At 36.2% G+C, this 22,039-nt stretch overlaps 4 protein-coding genes across 4 annotated transcripts; 3 read left to right on the plus strand and 1 right to left on the minus strand.

Moving 5' to 3' along the window:
- Window positions 1-105: 105 nt before the first annotated feature.
- On the minus strand, window positions 106-7,878 carry LOC110685053 (fatty acid amide hydrolase-like). Its single transcript, XM_021861517.1, has 21 exons — window positions 7,608-7,878; window positions 7,344-7,427; window positions 6,053-6,162; window positions 5,893-5,953; window positions 5,553-5,743; window positions 5,339-5,468; window positions 5,168-5,245; window positions 4,941-5,088; window positions 4,497-4,609; window positions 4,315-4,390; window positions 3,929-4,000; window positions 3,044-3,095; window positions 2,845-2,925; window positions 2,674-2,757; window positions 2,439-2,542; window positions 2,221-2,313; window positions 1,756-1,824; window positions 1,376-1,440; window positions 684-745; window positions 467-562; window positions 106-363 (listed from the first exon to the last, which is right to left on the minus strand). The coding sequence occupies exons 2-21, from the start codon at window positions 7,420-7,422 to the stop codon at window positions 301-303; spliced, it is 1,827 nt and encodes a 608-aa protein (XP_021717209.1). The 5' UTR covers window positions 7,423-7,427; window positions 7,608-7,878; the 3' UTR covers window positions 106-300.
- Window positions 7,879-9,626: 1,748 nt separating this feature from the next.
- Window positions 9,627-10,766, plus strand: LOC110685101. Its single transcript, XM_021861564.1, has one exon. The coding sequence runs from the start codon at window positions 9,627-9,629 to the stop codon at window positions 10,764-10,766; it is 1,140 nt and encodes a 379-aa protein (XP_021717256.1).
- A 2,956-nt stretch (window positions 10,767-13,722) lies between these two features.
- On the plus strand, window positions 13,723-15,470 carry LOC110685056 (serine/threonine-protein phosphatase 7 long form homolog). Its single transcript, XM_021861520.1, has 2 exons — window positions 13,723-13,988; window positions 14,888-15,470. Exon 2 carries the CDS (start codon window positions 14,893-14,895, stop codon window positions 15,463-15,465), a length of 573 nt encoding a protein of 190 aa, XP_021717212.1. The 5' UTR covers window positions 13,723-13,988; window positions 14,888-14,892; the 3' UTR covers window positions 15,466-15,470.
- Window positions 15,471-15,475: 5 nt separating this feature from the next.
- LOC110685055 (serine/threonine-protein phosphatase 7 long form homolog) lies at window positions 15,476-17,093 on the plus strand. Its single transcript, XM_021861519.1, has 4 exons — window positions 15,476-15,794; window positions 15,868-15,955; window positions 16,045-16,476; window positions 16,558-17,093. Exons 3-4 carry the CDS (start codon window positions 16,045-16,047, stop codon window positions 16,999-17,001), a joined length of 876 nt encoding a protein of 291 aa, XP_021717211.1. The 5' UTR covers window positions 15,476-15,794; window positions 15,868-15,955; the 3' UTR covers window positions 17,002-17,093.
- The last annotated feature ends 4,946 nt before the right edge of the window (window positions 17,094-22,039 follow it).

The raw sequence follows: 22,039 nt of genomic DNA on the forward strand, positions 1-22,039 counted from the left end.
TTTAATTTCAAGTCATTATGCTAACCTATTTTGAAATCTATAACTATATATTCATGCAATATCACAAACCAAACGTTTTACATAATTTTAGTTTACAAAATAAACTTGAACTTTTTATGAGACATACTTTATATAAAGCAAATGAATAAGAAGTTATAGATTTCAAAATAGATTAGCATTTTAGTGTACATGAAATCTTCTAAACAATGGATAAGAAGAATAATGGTCAATTAGAACATGCTTATGTGAAGAAAGCAACATCAATAGGAAGTCTTTAACTCCAGAATAGGATGCTGTCATCTATGCACCCTTCAAGATATCATAGTACGAAGCTGGTCTTTTCTTGGTCATCCCATATGATACCTAACCATAAGAGAAACGATTGAAAGAAAAGCTAGTGATCAAAGGAAGGCTAGCATGATAACAATTATGAAATTGTCATTATTCATTCATGGAAGTCATTTACCTCGATAACAGATGCCAAACGCAAAAGTGTGGCTTCATTCCATGGTCGGCCTATAAGCTGTAAGCCAATCGGTAGTCCCTGCTCATCATAACCAATCTGAAGGAACATATGATTGATGAATCATTTTAAGTTGGTGAAGAGAGTTATCCTTCAATAACTAGAACAAATGATTGACAAATCACTTAAAAGTTAAAATCAACCAAAATAAATGTCTCACCGGGATAGTAATGGCAGGGAAACCAAGAAGATTTGCAGCCACAATAAAACGCATCAAATAACCTATTAGTGGAAGTACAGGAAGAATATGTATCACTGCATTTGCCAAGTAGAATGAAAATCTAGCACCATCTCCGACTAATATCTATGGATGACTAAAATGAAACAAACACAATTTCTTCCTCTTGCGTTTAGCACTTTAGCCATGTAATTGCATATGACGATGACTATCCCTGCCTAGTATCTGTAAAAACAAAATCTGTTTTTGGCCATGTATATATGTATCTTGAGCTATTGACTCCAAATCAACGTAAACAAGAAGACGGATTGAAGTAGCCATTTCAAGTTGATTTTTAGAAATGTAGTCCAGAAGAACTCAAACCAAAACCTTCCTTTTTGTTAAGGCCATGGAAGTCATTAGTCAAATTGAGGCATCCATAAGGCTATACAGAACAGAAGAATAAGTATCTTAGGCGGTTGTGAGAAGGTAGGGTTTTTTAGGCAAGTGCCACTCTTCTAGATGCCAGACATATACCCTGCCCCAGGAAACAGCACCTCAACAGCAATATTCTAAATCGTTAAGCCTCACAACCCTTATCCTTAGTATCTGACCTTTACCGCTTTCTATGTACCCAGTCAGTGAACCTCGAAATCTAGCATAAAACTATAAATATATGATGAAATCTAACTCACCTGAAACCTGCAAGTTTGTCTCTCCAGATTTAAGTGCGCTGGTGGGTATAAGTGGAGCTGTCATGCTGTTCATCAAAAGGCAAGTTTATCAGCATTTGAAGCTATAGAAACTTAAAAGACAATACATCTATGATTGCAGACAATATAACTAGTGTAAACCTGTGAGAACCACAAAGTTATTAAACATGCAAAAAATATGTATAGCTAAGAGCTGCTTTGGTTGGCATCGAGAGTAGCTTATGGAAAACTGCAAATTATATCTTGGAAAGAGGAAAACCTCACATGAGTTCTCCCAACATTGGAAAAGAAAAAAGCTGAAGAGTAAAATTGGTCCCATTTTAGCTAGTGCAATTGTTATATGTCAAAAAATTTAAGCATACCCAGTGGTTGGTGTCACTATGATGTCCACCTTCTTGAAGACCTCCATGTGGTAATTCATCATCCTTCGCCTGCATAAGCCAGTAACCGGCATAAAAACAAACCATAGAAGGAATATACAGCTCAATTTCCAAGTTTTATATTATGTCAGGAAGATATCCATTAGCAACCACAAGGGAAATAACATGAGAGGCCCCCCTGCCCCTAAAAAAGGAGAGAACATGAGACTAAAAAGGAAGTTAGATAAAGCTATGATGAAAACTCATGTTGTACCAAGCTAACCAGTACCGGAAGACATATCATATATTTTTTAGACATAGCACGCAATAGGAGTAGTTGCGCATCTGAAACTACTGAGCTTAATCTCAAATACCAATTATCTAATGAAGACCGCAAAATAATGCCAGGCAAGTTAGTTTTCATTACACACAAAAGCAAGATTTTTTCAGCATGTAAAGCTCCCTCACCTAATCCGTTGGGCTGCAATGTAGTCTGTGGCTGAAAAGGAACGGAAAAGTGCCAGATTTGTGCGGGTATCATATGTCAACTTTGAATTATTCCTAAGGAGAGAAATCATTGTGCTTCTATTAGAAAATGGCCTTCAAAAATTTCTTACTTCAAAATTAGTTAGCGATTCTTGAACAGAATCTACTTGGCAGGAAAAAGCTTAAAAAGAAGAACATGCCCTTCTTCGCAATATGGATTTAGTGAGCACAAAGCTTCTGATCCAATTGAAACTACATGTGCAGTGCGCATCTCATGCAGCTCAGGAATAGTAATTTCCTCTGTCTTACGTATACAAACAGAAAGTCTCAGAATACTCAATGCTAACAATGGAAACATACTTTGGGGGCTGGGAGAGGGCGGGATATCAAAATATTACAAACAGTATATAGGTACTTGAGGAAGAAACCCTTTACTTGGCAATTATAAGTTTCTGAAAGCCAATTCAGAACATCCTCGCACTTCTGAGAGATTTCAGTAGAGTACACATCATTGAACCACTGCAACACAAGAGCTACAAAATCAAACTCAAAACGTATCATATCTAATATATAAAGATACCAACGTGAAAGGAATAACTAGATTACCTCCGTGTACTTCCCAAGTCGCAATGACCCTACAGCGCTGAGCTGGGCTTCAGATGACAGATTGGGTAAGCATGGTGGAGACTGGAACACAGTCCAGAGAGCTATCAGTTGACGTGTGGCAATAACAAATACAAGTAGCTCTCAATAATTCAGAAGAAATCAGAAAGGGAGGGAGAATATAGGTAGCAATTTAACTTACAGGTTTTAGGACAATTCTATCTGCAGGAGAGGAACCCAGTATCGCTGCATACCTTTAGAAACGCAATAGATGAAGTGAGTCAGTGAGATCATTCTAGAAGTTATGGGTCAAGTATCAAAAAAGGGGGAAATTAGCAAGCTGTTCCATATAAGTTAAGTTTATTTTAGTTATTGAAGGAAGTATGCCACTTATAAAAGGCGGCCTTGATAAGCCATCCTAACGAATGTGTATAATGGAGCTTAAAAAGACATAAAATTGAAATCCAATTGGCAAAAAATGATTTGGCCATAGAAGTTTGACACTGGGCTTGCCTCTCTGTCACACTATTACTTTAGGAAAAAAAAAGTGTACATAATGGTGATCTCAAGGGAACAGTATAAAACTATAAATACATACATATAAAAAAAAAAATTCAATCTCAACTAGCATGGATTCAAATTGCATACTTCATACTTGTATAAGACATGAGCAGCCTATAAAAAGAACACTTAAAAGATCTCGCTTTGGCAACAACCTTATATCTTGGTCATCCCAAACAATCAAACATTATAGTTAAAAATACAACAAAGTACTGACAACACTTTAATTGAAGTTCAAACTTCAATTAAGTTACTTGTACACCCAAAATTTATATTGTAGCTTAGGATGCTACTAGTAAAATCTTACCCACCAAGCCTACTAAAATGATGCAGAAAAAATCATTTACTATGGAATAAAGTACTCAAATATGTATGAAGTAGCCTACAACAGAATAAACATACCTAAAAGATAGTCAAACAAACAACAGCGGCATATAAATACCCAATTCAGTCAATAAGATGCTAACATATTATGCAGGAAAAAATTTGAAAAACCATGGATGATATGATTATATTAATTTCTTACATAAGCATCACATCCTCAACTGATGATGCAATCGGGCCAATTACTTCCACAGTCCCTGAACCACACAATGACCTAGAAACAAGAATGAAGATTAGATTTTATAGAGGAAATCATTGATAGATATATCCAATTCTTAAAAACTACTCCCTTTTAAATGCTTATCATACTTTTGAAGTCAAATTTGACTATTAATTACTCCATACTCTTCATCCAGAGTTATAAAAATAATAGAAACATATTGCTATAGATTAAATGTACTTTCTTAATAATTTGTATTTTTTATCAATATACCCGTACAGGCCGTATTCATATTCAAAGTTTGACTCGGAAAGTGGAAACAAGTACATGGAAATGGAGGGAGTAGAACTCAATGATGCAGTGATTACCCTCTCATGTCAGTTCTTCCATACGTTGTTTTCAAGCCCACGACCCCACACAGGGATGAAGGGATGCGAACTGAACCTGGAGGTCACAAAGTTCTAATCAGTTTCCTAGGTAACATCTTCCTACTAAAAGAGAGCTGCTTGCTGAAGATTTCAGTGAGATAGATTATTATGTTTATAGCAACCTCCACCATCTGTCCCAATAGAAGCTGAACATAGACCCGAAGCTACAAGTGCAGCTGGGCCTGATGAAGATCCACCAGTGTACCTATCATGTGCATGTGGATTTCTTGTTGTTCTGAAAAGAACAAACCACATCTTAGTGTCAAATAGAAAGAATATATTAGATTGGCAAGCACAGAGATGTAGATACTTCGATTCTGAAAACAGAAGAACTTTCGGTATAAAGAATTGAAGCAGAAAAACATTATAGTCTGATATGCATTTGACCAAGGAACTTCCACCTCCAGCAACTAAGGTAGTCTATCTTTTTGTTGAAAGTGTTAAGATGCTGAGCAGATATAAATTGAGTTGATCAATTAGTAGCAGGTCCTAATGATTGAACTAATGTAGACATATCTGGTGGTGCAAATATTTTACTTATTACTTGTATGAAAATTAAAACTCACCCGTAATTAGCATTGTTTCCAGTTGTCCCTAGACCGAATTCATGCATATTTGCCTTTCCAATCAAAATTGCACCACAACTGCGCAACTTAGAGACAGAAACTGCATCCTTCTTAACAGGGCGAACTTCATGAAACCATGTTGTAGCACCTGTACCAAAAAAATCTGAGGCTAGTTTCATGCTTGAAGGTATATAACATAAGTAAATTAATTCTCATTATGACTATACCCTTGGACGGATATGGATAACAATCTATATCATCCTTGATTGCCATGAAAATTCCATCTAGAACTGAGATAGGATTTCCTGCAAAATATATGTCAACACCTTAGTTCACCTCAATAATTATTGTTAAATTCTAATTTGTCAAAAAAACACATAATGCAAGGACAAATTTACCCTCTTCAAATCTTTGAGTAGATGCAGCTGCTTGCTTCCTTATGTCCTCCACATCACAAGATATGAGTAATGGGGAAGTAGGATTTGTATTATCAAACTCTTCCAAGGTTGAGATTAGTTTCTCAGCAACCTGAGCTCATATTTAATCTTACGTCATGAAATTACAAAACAGTGGAAGGCAAAAGGAAAGATAATTACTAATAAGGTATCAAACCTTGGATGGGGTAACAAGCTTGGCACGATAAGCATAGGCAAAATCACGGATTTTCCAATAACGAAATGATGTTGCTAAATTACCATCCCAACAGCCAGCAGGATCATATTCTGGGAGACACTTTAAGGCTTCTGCCACACGGTCCTCAGGGCAACCAGTTTCTTCAATAACAGAAACATTTTGCTCTGGTTCTGAAAGGCATAATTCAAACTTGTTATATTGAGACCATTCACTTACTCAAATAGGTACATGTGCACCCCTATTTCACTAGTTAAAAGGCTGCATTCTATGGTTCAGTATCCTTATATATAAAATTAAATCTTGGAGCAGAAGTTACAACCTTGGGGAGGGAACTCAGGTATATGCATGGGAATTTCTGGTATGACAGTATTCTTCAGCAGCTATTAGTCATCAAATGTATGCTGTTACCGCACTTAGCTTCAAAAGCAGCATTAAAAAGCAAGTTATACATGCTTATATCTACGGGAATAAGAAAATACCTCAACCGCATTATTCTTCTTTCTCAGGTAAGAAACAATAAGAGGACCTATGACCGGAGCTTCAAGAATGTTAACAAATAATCCAAAGGCTGACCCCGTGATATGTGGAGCTGTAAGCCAAAATATATAACATGTAAGCATCTAGGTTATCAAAAGTCAGGTTTCATCAAAGTATCAGACTGTCATTGTCCGGCTAGGAAGGCTTATAAAAAATGCTACATCAAGGACCATCAAAATTATATTGTAATTGGTTCTATCTTGAATGAGATAGGGCATTTCCAAGGTCTAGGATTATCTACAACAAGAAATGTGACTATATTTGCCAAGCTCAAATTCTTCTTTAAACTTAAATCTCTACAAACTCTTCCTTGAATCCTTCGGTGCTATTAGCCAGCCTACATGCCTTACAGTTTATGTGGCCATAAGATCATGGATTCTATTAAAGATCATTCCATCATCTAAATGCAACATTAAAAAAAAAAAAATAATAAATAAATAAATAATTAAAAAAAAAAAAAAAAAAAAAAAAAAAAAAAAAAACCTATATGCAACAATTGAAGAGCTTCCACCTTATCAATATATGAAAATATGTTGGACATGTATCTTAAACTCACACCACAAGATCCAGTATTGGCCATTATGCTATTGCATTAGCTGTCAAAAACTGTTATTTAAGTTGTCTATTGTTATAAATATTGATTACAAAAATTCGAGATGCATATATCAGTCACTTAAAGATGTAGAACCTCTCAATTAGTATCATAAAACAAAAAATGATGCTGATCAAAGATTTTAATTATCCATAATCACAATTCTTCCCACTAGTCGAGGAAAAACAAATAAACATTTTATAGGGAGATGCCGCGTGAGGAAGCATGGATCACCCCCATGAGCATATAAGAGTATATGGCCTCAGTCAAAACATTGCTCATGACAATCTACTCTGAAGAAATATTAATGCAGCTTTATGATATCGATTCATCTATAATCCAAAGATAACTTTTGGAGGCACATTATATCAGTTCATAAACTCCTTTCCCCAACTTGCTCATTTGAATTCAAGAAGACTTAATACAGTAAATTCTCATTGAACTCCCTAAAACCCTCCATCAAAATATCATAAAACCTCATCACTATTCATAAAACCACTTTGATAGCATCAGATTATAGAAATTCAATTACTTTACTAATAAACTACAATTACCCCTAATAACAACAATTAACAGACAAATAACCCACTTAAATTTCCCAATCAAATTCAAAACTAAATAAATAATGAAGAAAATTAAACCTTCAATTTGCTCATACTGATATTTGACTTCAGTCAAATCAACTTCATCTGTAGGTGTCATCACTTTCTTCTTCACCATTTTTCCTAAAATCAATAATCAACAAACAAAGCCACTTCATCAAATCATCTAATTTTCAAAAGGGTACCTCAAAATTCATCCCAAATCAAATTATCTCAAAACATAAGAATTTTCACCCAACATTCCAAAGATCAATTTTTTATTTTTTTAAAAAAAAATAGCAAAAAAAAAGACTGTAAATTTACCTCAATTAATTCCTCAATCAATCAAATCTTAGGAATCAAAGATTAAGTTTATGATGACGCTGAAAGTGTCAGCTCAACAGAATTTGTAGGTTATATATGCAAGTTTATCGAGTTGCTTTCCGCAAATTTAAATGCATTTTGGTAATCTTATTGGTGGGCAGTTATGAAATTGCCATCTGCCTCTTATTTAAGAGTGAAGTAATCAATTATATTTAATTATGCAATTGCCCATTTCATGAGTCCATCCCATTTTTGTAGGACTTGACAATCTTTGGACGAAATAGTCCAATCTTTTTTTCCATCTAATCTTAATTTATTTCTAGTTGCATTTATTTTGAGGGGTTCATTTTATTTTTGTGGGGTTTTTGGATAACACGTAAGGCACCTGACAACTCCGTCACTTTATTAGAACAAACGGAGGGAGTACTTTATTTTCACGTATTTAATGAAGAAAAAAAATATATTTAGGGTCTGGTTTCATTAACTGAACTGAGCTGAACTATTGAACTAAACTTATTAGAGCTGAATTGAAGTGAAATGAGTATTTTATGAGAGAAGGAAATTGGGAGCTCAACTGAACCAAACTGAACTTATTAGAGCTGAACTAACTGAAAATAATCTGATGAGAACAGGGCCGAGTGCTATTTTGAACTTTTACATTTGATATCCAATTTTTAGTTTATTCCAAATGATATCACTATAATTTTAATTAATTTAATCTCTATTGTAGCATTATTTTATCAAATATATTATGTATTCTTCGATTTGGGTATCATTAAAATTGATTTGTTAAAGTTTTAAGAGGATGTTTGCCCTTAGCGACCTTAATGTTTTAAGTTTGAGGTAGAAATTAGCAAAAAAAAAAAAAAAGAAAAAAAAAAAGAAGTCGTGGTTTATGTGCAAGAAAATTATCTCAATTCGTATATTTTGATATGTTTTACAAAAACAATGTTCAGTTAGTTTTGGGAGCCACTATGGCTTAAAGAATCAAAATTTGAAATTAGAAAAAAGAACTACAATCGCCCCAAATTAATGTTACATTTAGCAAGATGCCATACTAAATAAATACTCATACAATAGTATCATATTGAGTAAATAAAACTAAAAATTGGGAAACTAATAAATTATGTTCATGAGGTTGAGGTGATGAAGTAGTAGCATCGCTTCCACCTCGTATTCCTGAGGTCTAAGGATCAAGTTTCATGAGACTCATTTTAGGGATTTCCCTATCTCCCCCCTAACCCCCACCAAATAAGCCCCCTTCTTCTTACCAAAAAAAAAAAATAATAATACTACAATCTTATCAATAAACTTATACTAAAGGCGAAGCTAGGAATGACACTTGTCATTTCCTGGTCAAAATTTTTCCCGCCTTTTTTTTCTTTCCTTTTTAATTTTTTTGCCATATTTTTAATGACATCTATATATTTTATAACCTATAATAATTGTCATTTCCATTTTGACAACATATTTAATCCATTATTACTCAATTAATATTTATGTACAAATATTCTCTATATACTAGAAAACTTTTAATTACAAAAATACTAACATAGATTTAAAAAAATAAGGTATTGGAATATATGTCGTTTTCCAAGATTATTATAATATTATCAATATCATTTTACAGAAAAATCATTTTGGTAGCATACTTTGTACGGAGTATTAATCTTAAAACTATAATAACGTTTATAAGAACAAAATAATTTTGTTATAGTATACTTTGTACATAATATATATTGGAAAATTAAATCTAATTGTTCTAAACATTTATGTGATTATTTTTTTTATTTAAAAAAAACTACTACTCACTAAAAATATATTTAAAAAGTTGATTACAGAATTCTAATTATCCTAAAGTAAAATGAACTCATTTGAAAAGTGGGTAACGAGTCCAATATTGACTTGTGGTCCGAATCGTGGGTGGCTAATGCAGAGGGTCGTTTTCTCCTGAGTGATGAGTCCACTGATATCTCCAAAGTCAGTGACCTAATCGATATTGATAGCAGAGAGTGGAACATGGACATCCTTGATAAATATTTCACGGAGAGGGACAAACAATGCATTTTAGCTATCCCCCTTAGTGAAAGAGAGCAAAATGATAGTTTGATTTGGGCTTTTTCCAAGTCAGAGGAGTACACTGTAAGTTCTGCTTATTTGCTCGGGAAAGGATGCGAGATTGATAACTTCCATCAAGCGTGGGTTGAGATTTGGAAGGCGGATGTGTCTCCGAAAGTTAGACATTTCTTTTGGAGATTATGTACCAACACCCTCCCTGTTAAAAGTCTTCTGCATTTCAGACATCTTACAACGGATGTGGCATGCCCCTGGTGTGCCACCGAAGCTGAAACTGTGAACCATGCCTTTGTTGGTTGTTGGCGAGTGCGTGAATTATGGGATGATTGCAGATGCTCGTTGATGGCAAAATGGGGTGAGTATGATTCTTTTTGCGATCTTGTAGTGAGTTGGAAGGGTCTCGAACCAAGGACCATTCAAAGAGGGATGTTCCTTGCTTGGTGTATATGGGGAGAAAGGAACAACAAGGTGTTCCAGAACAAATCAACACCAAATGCTGTTCTTGTAGAACGAGTGGGCAGATATGTCGAAGAGCAAGGAAAATACGCAGCTCGAATTTATGGGGCTGCTGGTCTTCGTTCTCCTCCAAGTCCAAGCAGATGGCACGCACCTCCCGCAAATATTGTCAAAATAAACGCAGATGCTAGCCTCGCAGATGAAGGTTGGGTTGGCCTTGGAGCTGTGATTCGAGATCATGAGGTGAAGTTAATTGTTGCAGCAACAAGGAGGCATCGGGCCTTTTGGTCCCCTGAAATTTCAGAAGCTAAAGCACTATTATTTGCTCTGAAGCTTGGTAGAAGATATGGCTTTCAGGAGGTAATTCTGGAATCAGATTGCAAATTGATCATTGAGAAACTCACGAAAAAATCAGCAGCCTTGGAGATGGATATGGTACTAGGTGACATTCTTGCATTGTGCTCGAATTTCATGTCTGTCAAATGGTCTCACGTGAGACGAGATGGTAATTGTGTCGCTCATAATTTAGCAAAATTTGTTCCTTTTGGATTTGAACAATTGTGGGAAAATCATGTTCCCCAAGAGATTTCCTCCTTTGTACTTATGGACTCTTTGTCCCTTGATTAATTAAAGTCCGAGTACGTGGTTTCAAAAATAAAAAAAAAAAAGTAAAATGAACTCAAATAAATTTTCATATTATGCCGATCAAAGTGTGTCAAAAATTTAAGGACAAATGTATATGATTAATACTACTTCCCTTAGGACTATATATAGCTAATAATTTAATTTTCTTACATAAAACCTTATATCTTCTAAGTTTCTATTACTATATTTTTTTATAAAATCCAATCTAATAATCTTTACATTTAATTTAAGTTATTTTGTTACAAATAATTTTTTTTAAATAAATTATTGTTGAATTAACACCATATTTATTATTTATTTATTGTAAAATTTAATTATGACCGTGCATGGCACGAGACTTAACCTAGTTATTTATAAAATAAAATCATACTGTCTTTTCTTATTAGAAAAATGTACGAATACTAGAAACTTAAACATAAACCGTCCCAATTTCTCATGAAATTTACAATCTTTCCATTTTGTAATTTTTACTTGCTAAATTAGTCTTCAATTTTCCCTAATTTTTCAAGCCCTAATTTCAATTTTCCTGTTTCTAACAAGAACAACGATGAATTGAAGAAGAAGACAGAAGCTGCTGAACTGCAGAAACTTTAGGTATTGATTAATTTAACTCATTAAACAATTGGAAAATTGTAAACTAATAATCCACCTTTACCCTGTCTTGCATAAATAATCCCACCTTTTGAAATTTCAGAAACAATCCCACCTTTGACAATGATCTTCCACTAATGATCCTTTTGACCTACAACATGTTAAACCGGTTAATAATTTTTTTTCTTAGTCTTTCTCCTTGGACCACCAGTCCACCACCATTCCACCCACGCAGCTCCTTCACTCACCATACCAGCCTACCTGCTCACCACATTGACACCTCACCTAGCACCAACAACATGCTGCTGCCCTTCTCCCACTTCACCACCAGCGGCAACCGAAAGCAGCCGCGCTTCTACTACAGCCAACAACCATCGCACCAGCCACGACTCACGCACCTTTCTCACAACAAATTCGCAACTGAAGCTCACAACAAGCAACCAGCTTCTGCAACAGCCGGTAAACCACCGCTTAACCCACCTCACAACGCCGCATCAACGCGCCACCAATGCAGCCCACTTACAACCGCCGGACCTCCAATTCAATAGCTGCAACATCAATTCACACCCACAATTCAGCCCCTAAATTAGCCCCAAAAATAATTTAAAAGAAATATCAAGAGTCGATTTTGGGCTTTGAAGCCTGAAAACTCCATCCCCAGCCCCTAAAAACCCGACCCATCCTTGAAAACCCAAACCCTAGCCTCGAAAAACTCGACCCCAGCCACCTTCCTCAAGTTAGTGAAGGAGAAGAAGAAGATACGAAGAGATCATTGAGAAGTTGAGATTAAGTCGGACGCCTAGGTTGGGTTGCCGAGGAAGGGAGGCGGCTGCGACAGTGATATGGAGGGGCGGGGGTGGGGCTAGCCCCGATAACAATGGCGGGGGTTAGGGGTTTTTTTTTTTTTTTTGTTTAATTATAAAAAATAGAATAAACCAACTAAAAGTCGACACGTGTCTCATAACCTAGTAAAACCGGTTACCAAAATAATTTAACCGGTTATGGATTGTTAGTGGAAGACCCCGTCAAAGGTGGAATTGTTTCTGGAATTTCAAAAGGTGGGATTATTAGTTTACATTTTTCCAATAAATCTCATTATTTCAATTTGCTTGCTTATATTATTTAACTTATATTAGAAGATTGATTTATTCAATTGCAATTGTTAGAAGTAGACTAAACCAAACTGCATTTTGCCTGCATTTGATTAATAATATTCATGGTTGTTGATTGAGCATTTGAGATGGTTGTTATGGCTAGGTTTATTGGATGCAAAATCAGGAGATTGTTTTGATGATTTATTTTGTTTCCAGATTATTCTTGTTTTATAATCAGAATTGTTTTAGGTTAGAAATATGGAGTATTAAAAGTCGAATTCACTCTCTAAGGACTTGATTACAGGAGTAAGAAGTATATTTGGCCGATATCACCTGAGTTTTGTTGTATATTCGTTGTTGTTTCGTAGCATTCGATTTTACCTTAAAGAATTGAAAATTGTGTCTTGGGTTTAGTTAGAACTTAATGATACAAGTGTTTTTTTTGAAAATAGAGTATGAATTGATCAATCCATCTTAGGAATTATAATGTTATATATGTCCTGTTAAAAACTGGCTGATTCAGATGTAAATTAGCAGTATGTTATATAATGTCCTCTGTATTTACAAGTTACTGCTATCAATTTTGATAAAGGAGGTTAAGGTCTTAAGGGAGAATGTTGTGCGAATTTAGCGATTGTTTGAGGATATTTTCAGGTAACCTGCCTGGTTGGACCTGTAAATATTTTTGGTGATAATGGAATGGTGTAGATTGGGATCCTAGAGCCCTATTACTTCCCAAAAATAAAGAAACAACTTTTGAACCCATTACAATACCATCTACATTGCACAAAAAAATCAGCTTGGATATTGATAGTCTAGTTCTACCCACAAATTTTGAGAGTCAAAATTCAACCTCTTCACGAACAAAATTCTTGGGGATTTTCAACCTTCGTTGGTTAATGACATATTTTCTTTCTTGATAATCGAATTTAACCACCTACAACCAAACTCTAGTAAGTTTAAGACTCTTTCAGGGTAGAGGACTGATAGTGGTGGATTGGCTTATATTGTGGTTTTGGGAGAGCTCTTTCCCAAATTAAAGTCAAGAAGAACCGCAATTCCCAAATTGCAGCCAAAGTTTTAAGAATTCCCAAAGTACCGTCCACGTCACCGGTTCAGGGGGAAGAAATTTTAAATCCGGTCTACAGCAAAACCGCTACCTGAAGTAGCGGTTTTTACTAATAAACCGCTACTTCAGGTAGCGGTTTCTTTTTAATAAATCGCTACTTCAAGTAGCGGTTTTTGTTTAATAAACCGCTACTTCAAGTAGCGGTTTTCTAGCAGGTATAATTTCCTGATTTCACTTTCCTCTTTCATTTTCGTCTTCTCACCAAAATCCCATCCACGCCTTCCACCAAAATCACACCTCCTTCATCGGAAGCCGGCGCAGCCAAGGAATCCACCGACGCCGCCGGAGCATTCCTCAGCAACGAAGGCCGCCGCTGTTGACGCCGAGGGTTCGACTTTAGTGGTCGGCTTCGCTAATTTCAGAAGAAACGTGCTGATCTTCTTGTTTGTGGTAAGTGCCCTAATTATTTTTTGTATTCAGTTATTGGGTTTGTTGTTGTTATTGAGTTTGTTGTTGTTATTGAGTTTCAGAATTGTATGTATGTGTTGTTGTTGTTGGTTTTGGTTGTGTTGTTGTTGTTAGTGTTCTTGTTTATTGTTGTTGTTATTGAGTTTCGGTTTTGGTTGTGTTGTTGTTGTTAGTGTTCTTGTTTATTGTTGTTGTTATTGAGTTTCAGAATTGTATGTATGTTTGTGGTTGGTTTTGGTTGTTGTTGTTGATTTACTTACCTTACATATAACCCTTGTAGAATTATTAATGGTTTCGATCACATTACTCAGTTTAGGTTGCTATAATTGCTGATTTTGAAAGTGAAAATAGAGCTTCTATACACAAAGTACATGAGCTCAAAGTACATGTAGTCATGACTTATGCCCATGTTGAGCTTCAAGAGGTATTAAGACCTTCATAGCTCAGTTTAGGTTGCTATAATTGTGTAGTTTGCTTGCTTGATGTTAGGACATTGCCACACTGTTAATGAATTTTTGCAATCTAATATCTTTGATTAATAATGGTCTTTTCTAGAATGAAACATGGAGGTTCCGAACTACCCTCTATATTGCTATTGGGGTGGAGAAATTGTCCACAAAGATAGCGATATAACGTATAGGGGTGGGAATCAAAAATTTGTGTTTGTACATTCTGCGATGACATATTCACAAGTTCTGAACAAGCTATATGAAGAATTGAGTGTTGATCCTAGAGGTGTGGAGTTGAAGGTGGTTATGCGTTATCCTATGGCTGGGGCATATGTTGCAATTCCGTTAAATGACGACAACGCTGTTAGAGCTATGTGGATTGCTGTGACTCAGAGTTCTTCTGTTGCAATGCAATTTTTTGTTATCGTGTAGGTCCCATGGAGCCGGTGATTCGTCCAGGCCCAGTTGATCCATCTGTTCTACGCTTGCAGACTTCCCATAGGAGCCACGATGTTTGGAGTGGCGTAGCTGATAGAGTTCTCTCAGTTAGGGAGCATATGGTCAGCGTGGGACGTGAGTGGAGGGTAGATGGCGGAGTACTAGAGTACGTTAGGCTTGCTGGGTTTTACGGTGTACATAGGATTTTGGGAGGAGGGTTTTTGCTTGATCGATCTCTTCTTACGGCGTTGGTTGAGAGGTGGAGGCAGGAGACACATACTTTCCACCTAGTGGTAGGTGAGGCCACCATTACTTTACAGGATGTCTCCGTCCTGTTAGGTCTGAGAGTGCACGGCCCTCCTGTCATTGGACCTCCATTTGAGGGATGGCATGACCTAGTTGAGGAGTTGCTGGGAGTTCGACCTGGCCATGATGATAACGGTAAGCCGTTTCTGGAGGGATCTACTTTGAAGTTGACGTGGCTCAGACGTCACTTCTCACAGATGCCAGAGGGAGCTGATGACTTGACAGTTCAGCGCCATAGCCGTGCTTACATTCTCACTCTCATGTGATCTGTTCTGTTCGCCGACAAGAGTGGCGATGCTGTGTCACTCTACTACTTGCCGTTCCTTCGAGACTGGGAGACAGCTTCGACCTACAGCTGGGGGAGTGCGACTCTTGGTTTTTTGTATCGGCAGCTATGTCGAGCATGTCAGCGAGATTCAAGACAGATTGGAGGCCCGCTCATCCTACTACAGTTGTGGTCGTGGGAGCATATTACTATTGGCCGACCATACATTAGGAGGCCTCGAGATCCGCCACAGGAGGACCCTGAGGCTGAGGATGAGGATGACATTTTGGGGACTCAGCATCAGCGAGGTGTTGACCCTTTGGCGTGCAGGTACAATGTTTGCTTCAAGTTCATGTTCTTACAATTCTATCTTTCAAGAATTATTATTAACATGTCTTTACAGGTGGTTACGTGTCCATCTATCGTGTGCGCATACTGCTTCTGGACTACCATACTACAGAGATGCGTTTGACCATCAGCGCGAGGACCAGGTACAATCGGTGTTTCTTTTTTTTTGTGCATTGTATTTCTTCCATTATGTTAGTCATATACATGTTGACATACTTGTTTTGGGAATTAGATGATTTGGCAGCCATATACTGAGGCGGTGATGGATCGACTTCCGGAGATTTGTCGCTCAGACATGCACATTTGGCGTTCACGGGCACCTCTGATATGCTTTGACGTCGTTGAGTTCCACCTCCCAGACCGAGTCCTTCGTCAGTTCGGGTTAGACCAGCCGATCCCACAGGATGTAGACACGGACGTTGCTCTACACAGGAAGGATCGAAGGGGACAGCGTAATTGGGAGATTCGGCATTCGGACCATGTACACGAGTGGAGTCGACGAGAGGCATTAGTCGTCCAGGGATACCCGTTCACTGGGACTTCTTCCCCGGCCATGACAGAGTACATGGCTTGGTACCGTCGCATCACGAGACTGGTCATTACTCCACCTTCGCAGGAGCGCCCCCCGAGTCATTACCAGCCAGCTACCTCTGACCTCCTGCTTGTATGAACTTCACTTCATTTCAATCTAGTTCTTACGTTTTTGATTTCATTTTACTAACATTAAAACTACACTTAAATGTAGGCACATGCATTTGCTGATTTGCACGTCCAGCTATCGGGAGCTACTGAGACCATCTCCCACTTGCCACCAGAGACGGCTATACCATTTGCCATACAGACGATGCAGGGTTTTACATCATTTTGTGGCCAAACCTTGTCTAGGGTGGGGCAGTCACACCTTATTCAGCAGCCTCGACCGTCCACGTCTTCATCTTCTACTGTGCACACTATGCCGATCAGACCACCACCTCATCGTGGAGGCCATTCAGCACGTGCCTTCCGTCCACCGACTCCTTCTCAGCATACTATCATGACATCTCCTCCACTAGTGCATCGCCAGTATCAGAGAAACCGACGGCGTAGCAACACTACGTCTGGGGTTGGAGTTGGCCTGGATGACATTCCAGAGGAGACAGCTGCATCATCTTCATCGTCACCTCATGGGAAGAAGCAACGCCCGAGCTAAGTGTATATTTTGGAACTAAACTAATTTTTTTGTAAATGCTTAGAATTGGATTTTGTTATATTTAATCAATTGAAAAATATTCGACTTTGCAATTTCGACTTCCTTAGATCTTCATAAACTTGTTATTTATGGTGGTTGTGTTGAAAATATGCTATATATCTCATGTTTTACAGGTACACAACTTGCAGGTTTTTTTTGAGTGATTATGCAAGTTTGAAAAAAAAACCAGTCCAGGGTAAACCGCTACTTCAAGTAGCGGTTTTTCAAAGTAAACCGCTACTTGAAGTAGCGGTTTTCCAAAATAAACCGCTACTTAAAATAGCGGTTTTTTGTAAACAAACCGCTACTTCAAGTAGCGGTTTTAAACTAAGAAACCGCTACTTGAAGTGGCGGTTTATTGCAAAGAAACCGCTACTTCAAGTAGCGGTTTTAAACTGGACCGGAAAAAAAAAACCGGTTTTTTAACCAGTGCTTACGTGGACGGTAGAATGGGAAAATAAAAAGATTTGGCTGCAATTTGGGAATTGCGGTTCTTCTTGACTTTAATTTGGGAAAGAGCTCGTTTTGGGAGAGGGGGTGTTGTCCTGATCTGAGGTGGGGAGGGGCAAAGCAAAGCGGGAGATTTAGGAATCAGTACTTAGGCATTAATGAAATGGTTGTGCAAGTGGGAGTTGTAGAGGGAGTAGTGGCTGTTTTCGGGTGTTAGGGCCTTAGGGGTGTTACAATGGTGTGAAGGTATCTGAAACTTTTTTTATATGAAAGAGTTGGTGCCTGATAAGCAGCCCTTAGCTTATACTCCATAAGAAACAACCCACTCACCTCCGATCAATGATGGTGTCCGCCTGTTCGGTCACTGGTAGTCCTACTGGACCTCAAATGTGGAGTCCACGAAGAGTATAAGGAACAGTCTGGGGGAGAGATCAGAGAGAGAGGGAGAGGCTGCACATTTGAGGTCCTTATGATCTGGAATGTACGAGGGAATGGACCACTATCTTATTTTCATTGGATTTTTTTGCTTGTGTAGGAGGATGTGAAAGACTGGGGAATTGATGTCCTTATGGATGCTGTTACACGGGTGGAAGAAAGTGTCAAACATAATTCAAGATGATGTTTAAGGCTAGATTTCTCAGATAAAGAGCGGAACTACTTTCACTCTTAGCTCATAAAATTAGGGAGAGAGAAACATTACATAATAGCGGTCTCATGTTAAAATAGGAACCGAGGAAGTGTTGTAAGTATTTGGAAACGAATGAAGAAATAAGTGTTGCAAATAGTCAATCACGGAGGGAGTATATTATAAGGGTCTGAAATTTCATTCTAGACTTTGTACATTTCCTCTTGACAAATTGGTCGAACAACTTGAACAGACAATATAATTTCCTAACAGCAATCTAGCTAAAATCTATGATTTCTACAAGTAGCAATTTTTTGGTATATTTTATAGCCTTGGTCATTTTGCAACAGACTATAGCATCTAGTGTGATAATGGAGGCGTAGACATGCAGTATGCTAGGCTTTTTTTTTTTTTTTTTTTATCTTTTGCATACAACTAATCATTGCTGATATTTTACTCGATACTAGAGGTGTCAAAATTCTACCCGATCCAAAATCTCAATCAAAATTCTGCATGTATCCGAAAATACAAGGCATTGATCATATGAAAAATGATTTGGCACGAAACATCCGAATCTAACTTATATCTAACTCAAAGTTATCCAATTCGATCACCTGAGCACACAGATTTAACTGTAACAACAGCCTCAAAAGCATATGATTGAAGATTTTAATTGTAACAATAAGCATAGTACTAATATAGTAATAATTATTTAGGAAGTTGTACAATAAATTTTAAAAAAGGAAGAACACATGATGCTAGAAACAGGGTGATGCAAAAATAAGAGGAGAGAGAATATCGGCGGGAATTGTGTGATTATAACGGAGGACCCAGAACTAATTGCAGTTGGCCTCCTTTTTTATTTTATTTTTATATTTGCTAGCTGGGTCCTAGTCACACTTGCTCCCACCTAGTGTTATTAATGCACATTATCCAAGAATATAATTATATTTTAAGCATATGGTTTTGGTATAATTAATTATAGTACGAAGTGTTAATTTTTACTAATCCACTTGATAAATTTCTTTTTTCTTTTTTCTTTTTTTAAGAAAAAAGAAGGTAAATTTTGCACTTTTGAAGGATTGTTTTTTACTCAAACATGCATGCATCATTAGCATTTGCACATACAATTATCAATTAAGTCCTCTATAATGATGGTTATTTACACAATTGTTAACTTTAAGCTATATAAAGTACCATGCCACCTGGTTAGTATTATTTATTTTACTCACCTTTTTATAGTCCTAAACTAAGTTTAAGAATCTTCAATATTATTCCGTTCTATAATTTTACCTCTTTTAGGGGAAATAAGTTAAGATAGATTGTGTTCGGGTTAAACAAATATTAGACATACTCAATTTAAAATTAAAAATAAAGTCCGATAATTTCAAACAAATCTTGTTACGGAGTACCTTCTTATAAAGAGAGGTCCCAGTGATTAAAGTGCACCTCTATATGTACTTCTTACCTGATTTGCTTCAAAAATTTTAATTACTAGTAGATTATACTAGTAGGTCTAGTACACTTATAGATCAATCATATCGGAACCCTTAGTAAAAATCATGTTAATATAAATACTCCAAATTTCTAGTATTTGACATATTTGACTTGTAGATCTAATCCCACGCATATCACATTTTTTCTACCAAATTATAAAATCTTGATTAAGATAAATGGTTGGAATTTATACACATAATCACATTATGCAACGGTAGTTGGTTATAAAAAATTAAAATACCATGTGAAAGACATCCCTTCTGTTAGCCACAATATTTTGGATTTTTGGTGACATGAATTCAAATTGATATACTAGTATTTTTTTTTTGGTCAATTATATGATTACTTATTTAATAGTGATAAATTCATGGTATTTATAAATTCACATTAGTGAATTTCTATTTTGAATTTTTGTATAGGAAGTGCAGTAACATATGACTATATGAGTAGATGAGACGCTGACTTAAGTTTAGGGTCTGTTCTCATTGATTGAACTCAGCTGAAACTGAACTGAAATGAATATTTTATAAGAAAAGGAAATTAGGAGTTGAATTGAACTGAAAATAAACGTATGAGACCAGGACCTTAGTGTACAAGTTTTGCTTTTTTTAAAGGTAATTATGTTGATAAACTAGTACGACTGTACCAGTATTGATATCCATTAGTGTTGAAATTTGTGAATAACGAGTGTACCTACTTAAACTATGTTAGTTATTTAAATAATGAAATGAGTAAAATTTGTATTTTAATGACATAGACGAAGTAGTAGTAATTATCGTGATTGTTCTCTAAATTAATTATTGTGGTCGTTTCCTTGTTAGCAAAGCACCTTATTTGAAGGGTTGTAACTTATAAAATTGCAACGGTGGTTGGTCAAACCTATATACCTTTTTCCTCCGATTCCAAATTAAGTTACTAAATTATAAATAACCAAATGAAGTGTTTTTGTTAAACTAATAAAGTAACGTAGTAATAAGCTTGATTAAAGTAATAATTTCAACTTAAACATCAATTGGAGTACTAGGAATCTTAGTTGTCTTACTGATAATTCCAAATGATGCCAACTTTCTTTGTTGTAAAAAAAGAATTATATATACAAGTATATATAATTCTATGTGGACTACACTTTAGAGCTCTTCCCAATAACTTTATAACATGAAATTTTATATTTTATTTATTTGTTTATTACTTCTATATACGGAGTATAAGATATTTTAAAAAAATTGCTGTTAAATTTATCCCAAAAAAAAATGTTGTTAAAAGTTTAAGAAGTTACAGCAAATGAGCACATAATTAAAGTTTTTTTTTTTTTTTTTTAAGTAAATAAACACAAAATTAAAGGTAGATGAGTGTATTCAGGTGCTTTGACTCTTCTATGAATACTCCGTATAATATAATCTGTGGGCTGGACATTGGAAATGGTGATGCACACTGGAAAACCTAAATTTAAAGCTGGCTAGTGTAGATTATCTGACACATTTAATTACTAATTACAGTATATAACTCAAAATCATACTTCAAGTTAACAATATTACAGACACATTAAAGAAAGGTTCGGCCTAATCAGATAGTAATAGTTTAAGACTGTATGACCTGGAAAAAATACGCGTTATGGTCATATATAATATATAAGGATCTTAAACACGCATAGATTTTAAGTCTGATGACTTGTAAAACATCCTACTTCGTACTAAGTAAAATTAAGAGTCACTATAAGAACATTGAGGAAAAGATGTAAAGGCATCAAAGAACATCACCCGCGTCAAGCTTGAAGCAATGGAATTTGAGTTATGCTCGAGTATGTTTAAAGTTTAAATGTTTTACAATATTCATAATCATTGAAGATACCATATACCTTTTTTTTATTAGTGATTTTAATTTCTTTTTTTCCCTTGATCAATTAGAAAATTTCACACTATGAAATCCGTACAATAATCAAACTTGAACTCTTCCTTAACCTTCTAGAGAAAGGTATGCATATGAACATAGGTAAAGCACAAGCACAATTATACTTGTAATAATTAACTAAAGTTGAAAGGCATAATTTCCTAAAGATTTTATTGTCAAATTGATCTTAAAAGGCATCATTTGATTGGATTATATTCTAAGTCCGTAGGCTACACCTTGTGGAAGAATGAATTTGTTCATACTTTTTTGATATATTGTGATTAGGGGATTTTTATCCACCAATCACCGACTGACAAGTGGACCAACCAGGTTCCGCCACGTGTCCTTCACGAAGGCCAACAGGAGCCTGCCACGTGTCAATCACAGATACGTCCTCTACGGACCAATTTAGACACGCCACGTGTCCACCCATGCCAAATGGGAAAACCGGCCATCAAGGCCCAATCCAGTCTAGAGGCCCGGTCAGCCCTAGGTTTACCTTAAACCTAGAGAGTGGCACGCTTCTCAAGGCTATAAATA

This window comes from Chenopodium quinoa, unplaced genomic scaffold (genome assembly GCF_001683475.1).
Source record: "Chenopodium quinoa cultivar QQ74 unplaced genomic scaffold, ASM168347v1, whole genome shotgun sequence".
Lineage (NCBI taxonomy): Eukaryota > Viridiplantae > Streptophyta > Magnoliopsida > Caryophyllales > Amaranthaceae > Chenopodium > Chenopodium quinoa.